Source organism: Pithys albifrons, chromosome Z, assembly GCF_047495875.1.
Source record: "Pithys albifrons albifrons isolate INPA30051 chromosome Z, PitAlb_v1, whole genome shotgun sequence".
Lineage (NCBI taxonomy): Eukaryota > Metazoa > Chordata > Aves > Passeriformes > Thamnophilidae > Pithys > Pithys albifrons.
The window spans coordinates 11,027,381-11,032,824 of record NC_092497.1 but is presented as its reverse complement, the minus strand read 5'-3'; the positions used below and the strand labels follow the sequence as shown (position 1 = coordinate 11,032,824).

General features: G+C 45.6%; 1 protein-coding gene across 1 annotated transcript; it reads right to left on the bottom strand.

Annotated features, from left to right (window-relative positions):
- Positions 1-1,676: 1,676 nt before the first annotated feature.
- On the bottom strand, positions 1,677-4,859 carry PMAIP1 (phorbol-12-myristate-13-acetate-induced protein 1). Its single transcript, XM_071580513.1, has 2 exons — positions 4,720-4,859; positions 1,677-4,437 (listed from the first exon to the last, which is right to left on the bottom strand). The coding sequence occupies exons 1-2, from the start codon at positions 4,769-4,771 to the stop codon at positions 4,283-4,285; spliced, it is 207 nt and encodes a 68-aa protein (XP_071436614.1). The 5' UTR covers positions 4,772-4,859; the 3' UTR covers positions 1,677-4,282.
- Between the last annotated feature and the right edge of the window lie 585 nt (positions 4,860-5,444).

Sequence of the window (5,444 nt, the reverse complement as noted above, 5' to 3'; positions counted from 1 at the left end):
GGGTTTGCAGACTGGTGAGAATTGCATTGCAAAGAGACCATGTGTGAGAAGGCAGGGCAGCCTTGGTGTGGCCCATTTCTTACACAGGCCAGACAATCTCCTGATGCACTTGGGTGAGGACCCTTGTTTACAGCTGTAACAGCTTTTGAGACAATATATTGCTCACTGACAGTCCCAGCACCAGACAGTCAGTCACCTGCTTCATGGAAAACCCTGCCAGACTGAAAGACAATGCATCACATCCCCAGCCCTTCTGGCCCAGCCTCCTTACACCTCTGTGGATACACATCATGCCCTCATACCCTCTTGTGTCGATGGGAGGAAAGTGATAAAATATAGTCCCATCCAGCAGCATGTGCTAAAAATAATGAGCAGCATATGAGACATAGTTTTTTAGTTGATTTAAAAAAATAACCCATGAAGGGGAGAGGGAGGAGATATCTCCTTGTCTAGCTATTTGTTTAGGAAATACCACTTGTGCATTCAATGTCAGATGTGAAGACATGAGCTGGCCGAGGTCACTGGGCTGGTTTTCACCTAGGGGAGCACAGTGCAAACACGACCCAGGGCTGCACCTGTTGCCTGGGCAGGTGCTGTGCCCAGTTAATGGAGTGCACTATAGGGTGGCAACTCCATGGGTTTGCTTCAGCAGGTGGGTTTGGTTTATTTTTTTGATATTAGGTGCTCATGGGTGAGTCAAGTGTATTTAGAAGGCAATGTCATGCCTCAGTGATAGGATTTTTTTCCCTTGCCCTTTAGGGAGGAGCAGGTCTCAAGCATTGTGCTGTGTAGATGACTTGCCTGGAGAGGGGCCAGGCTCCAGCGGGCAGCAGGTGAGGATGTCTGGATGTTTTCACAAGTCTGATGAGTCATATGGGTCTAATTTGTTGGTGCAGCTTTGCATAACCAGACCTCTGAGCAGCACCTACGATGGCACTTGTCACCAGGTGGTCCTTCTCAGGATCACCTCACTGATGCCCTCTGAAGTAAAGCATTTCCAGGCCTCTGCTGGGGACTAACTGGGAAAGGACAGGGAATTGCTTCTGGTTTTTTGTTTTTTCCTGGTTATTAAAAAACAGAGCCTTTGGCCTGGAAGTCCTTAGTACTCTTCGCACTGGGAATACATGACACAGGCTGGGGGAAGCAGCACAGTGAGTCAGTGGAAAGCGTGCTGATGTGCCTGGCATAACAGGTGAGGATCTCAGGCTTCCCTCTCCACATACATGTCTTTTGAGTCCTAGCTTGAGCAAAGAACAGGTTTGGCACTATTCCTTTGCTATTCCCTTGTGGTAAGCAGTGTCACTTCCCCCTCTTCCAAAACTCCAGCTTCAAACTTTGAGGGAAGTAAAAATCTGACTTTGACAAAATGCTGTGTATCCCTTTCTGCTTGGATCTGAGAAACAGCCCTTACCTTGAATGTCCATCCTTCACTGATCCCCAGGGACACTTTTTTCAAAGCTTCAGCACCTCTGGTACAAGTAATGCCACCATCCAACTATTCTGCAGGCAATAGTAACTACAAAATAATAGAGTAGATGTCTAATTTTGATGTTCAAGGTTATGGTTACATCTTGTTCCATGACATGGAAGTGTAGAAGGAATCAGAATAATACAATCACGCATTCAAAATCCACAAAAGAAAACTGGACTTAAAACAACAGTGACTCATTTTCCTCGTAAACATTTCATATTTATTATCTTAGCAAGAATTCAAGACATACGTGCATGAGGCATACAGCAAAACATCTGGCCCATATCCAGAACAGGCCTTAAGAAAAACAAACTCATATTGATAAAGTCATAAAGCAGATCCTATGAAGAAGTAAAAAAAGGAATCTAGGACAGACATCAGCATGCACTTGTTCACATATTGGCACTGATCTCTTGGATCTAGGTCTTTTTCCTGAGTTCCTGTTGAATGCTAGCAGTCTCAACCATGCTGAGAAAAATACAAAAAGTTTCAAAAAAAACCTAAATAGTCTTTGCATATCTAGACAGAAAAATAATGTGCTAATACTTAAATTGGATATCCCCAAGACAATGCATTTGTTAGTATACCTTTCCTAGTATTTCATAGTATTCAGGCTACAATCTGAAGGAGTGGGTGGGCTGTATAAAGCCCACACCTCATTTCCTATTGTTCAAAGCAGCATACATTGAGAACACTTTTGTTCAAATACATTTTATCTACTAACATGAATGCTAATGCTGAATTTTCCTTAGAGTTCCAGACAGGCATGGTCATAGTTTAGTGTCCTTGATGAAGACCCCAATACTCCACCAAGTGTAAGACATACAACAGCAACCTCTCTTCTGGAGCTGGAGCTGCCTTTGATGAACAGTTTTGCCAAGCTGCATGCAGTTCTAGCCTGGGAGCTGGTGTTCAGCTGAACTGAAACTCTTTGCATTTACTTTTTAGTATCTGAAAAACTGACCTGTGTACATGTCAGCAAAACACATGACTTTGCAGTATTAAGATAAATAACAACTATTCTTGAAAAGTTCTTTTCTCATTCAAAAGGTATCAGCTAGCTTAGAGGAGGGAACTGTGCTTGTGGCTCAACCCAACAGCAAGGCTCCCAGTAACACCAGTGGGATCGGGTTGAGTCTTCCATGTGGAAAGTACTCAAAGTCAGTCAGAGGCTACTCAGTGACAGAAATCAGTGTGAATACATAATATACATGGTTTGTTGTGAGAATGACCAGAACTATGTAATGACAATTTTGGAAAGGCAGATTCAAACAGCTAACCAAAGAATAAATTATAAATACAAATAAGAATTCACTGCAAGGCAGGAAAAGACATAATTTGAATAGAAAGTGCAAATATACAGCCTTACAAAATGCAAATGTACTTACATACATGGTTAGTTAAGAGAAGGAACTCTGACCATTTTGCTTAGAGGTGGCTATGAAGCAAGATCACTTCAGACATTTTCTTGCGAACTTGTACTCATGCAAAAAATACTGTTTAGGATAGAGTCTGACAAGAATGGAATGACAGAGTTGCTGTATGCCTTGACAGCAATCAGCAGGTTTAATTCAGATTCTCTGAAGGTAGTCAAGAGTAATAACCCCTCAGTGAGATAGGCACAGTGCACCACCATCCACTGGATGTGCTTCAGCAGCTTCATCATTGTGGAACTGAAATGAGGTTGCCATGAAATGAATGGTAATTAACTACAACAGAACTTTCATTTATAATTCAATATTAAAAAATCTAAGGCTACTGTACTGGCTGTAACATTCATTCTATTGATATTATTTCTTCAAAGAGAGGTAGTTGCTTTCTTTGAATAAATAACATTCTCAAAAAAACTTGAGATAATACTTTAGATCTACTTCTACTGAAGTTATTTTGTTACTTATAAAGACATAGCAGAATTGTACTGTTATCAAGAAATTCTTAGTAATATTGAAAGAATTCTTCCATCACAATTACCTCAAGATCTGTATTTTTGTAATACATATTTAGATATATGTCCTATAATGCTAACATGGTTTATTTTCTTTATTATCAGAAAACATTACTCTTTCTTTTTAGGTTATATTGACTTTTGTGCCATGTTTTGAACATTTTTTCACACTGTGCTTTGAGCAAACAGCACTCAGTTAATAGTTCTGTGAAATATTTCATACACTTATATTTCATGTATACATAATATATATATAAACTTATACTATATAATATATGCTAAAACTATGCAAGATTGTATTAATTCATAGAATTTTAACTTTTAGTCTGCAAAGCAAAGTCCTGTAACACATAACCATTCAACAAAGACAGTGGTTTTCTTTAGCAAACTATATAATCCCACCACCAGATCCCTGTCCAGTAGAATCCAGGCGCCAGAAAAGAGCAATTCGTGATCCCAATTTCCAAAACACTGACTTTTTTTTTTTTTTTTTTTTTTTTGCTTCATCCTGAGGGTGGTCTAAGCTCCGTGGTGAAACACGGTTGTGGGACATGAGGACCAGAGGGCGATGGGGGAAACTGAGTTCCTGAAAGTCTCCTCAGACCGTGGTGAAAGGCAAGTTCAGTCTTGTGCCAAGCATCCCTACATCACCATCTTGCCCCAAATCACCACTGCATGGTGAGGGGCTCTGCCCATCATTATCCTGGCATTCATGAGCAAATATTGCTGTAACATTCTTCAGAGAAATCATGTGATATCCATCCTTTGGCGGCTATACGCAGCTAAATACAACGCAGCGAGATTTCGAAGGTTTCTCTCCCAAGTGTCTCTGAAGCTTCTTGTTCCAAACTACAAAGCCGAGGTCATCATCCCCTGGCGTTCCGCGCACCATGTCCGCGGGCAGCCCACGTTTCCGGGCAGAACAGCTTGCTGAGCACGTTCAGGATCCTCTGCTGCAGGTCCCACCTGTCGCCGATGCGGAGCAGCTCCTGGGCGCACTCCGCCGCCGCCGCCTCCCGCCCTGCGGAAACACGCGTCCGTCAGACTCCCGCGTGTGGGCACCGTTCCAAAGAGATCCCCACAGTAAGTACTGTATTTTCTGTTCAAGTTTTTACTTCTTTCCTCGACACGAAATACACCTCCCCCCCCCCCCCCCCCCCGCCGCCCAACACTGGAAGCAGTGGCTCTACCGCCCCCACCTACACACGAGCGACCGCAGCAGCACGGGGCGCAGAACCCGGTCTGTCCCCGGCCTGTCCCGTCCTGGCCTGTCCCCCCTGGTCCCTTCAGAACCCCACGGTACCTGCAGGAGAGGAGGGCGCAGCGGCTTTGCGCAGGGTCTTGCCAGGCATCATCGCGGCGGTGGGGCTCGGCTTGGCGCGGCACGGACCGTCCAGGCTCGGCTCGCTGGAGAGCACCAAGTTCTACCTCCGTCCACCTCGACGGCAGCAGCGCTCTGCGAGCTCGGGGCGGAGCGTGGTGCGTATAGGGCGGGGCGGACGGGGGTTCCCCGAGTCCTGACGTACCGAAAACGCTCGGGAATCCCGCCCCTCCCCGTGCCGGGAGGGCGGCAGGTGGCGTGCCCGGGCAGACTGGGGCAGGGCCCGGAGAGCGCCTCCGCTGCCGGTCACAGAAAGGCTGGCGGGGTGCGGGATGCTGGACAGGAGGAGACAGGAGGACGGGGGCGTGCATGCGGGGAGACGCGGTGGAGGGATTGAGTGTGCTTGGGGAGGAGGGGCTGGAAGCGTGGGGTGGGCTTGTGGTGGGCCAGGGGAGGTGAAGACGTGGGGTTTTGCAGAGTCTCGCAAGAAGAAGTGAAGGGGCGAGGTTGGGTTTGTACTAGGAAAAGAGATGGGAGGGTGGGCTGTGCATGTGGTGGTGGTTCAGGAGAGATGGACAGCGTTGTGATCATGCTGAGGAAAAAGGTGGAGGGATGGGGTGTGCTTGGAAAAGCAGAAACAAAGGATAGAGTGTGTAATTATCACAGAATCATAGAATAGTTTGAGTTGGAAGGTACCTTTTAAAAGG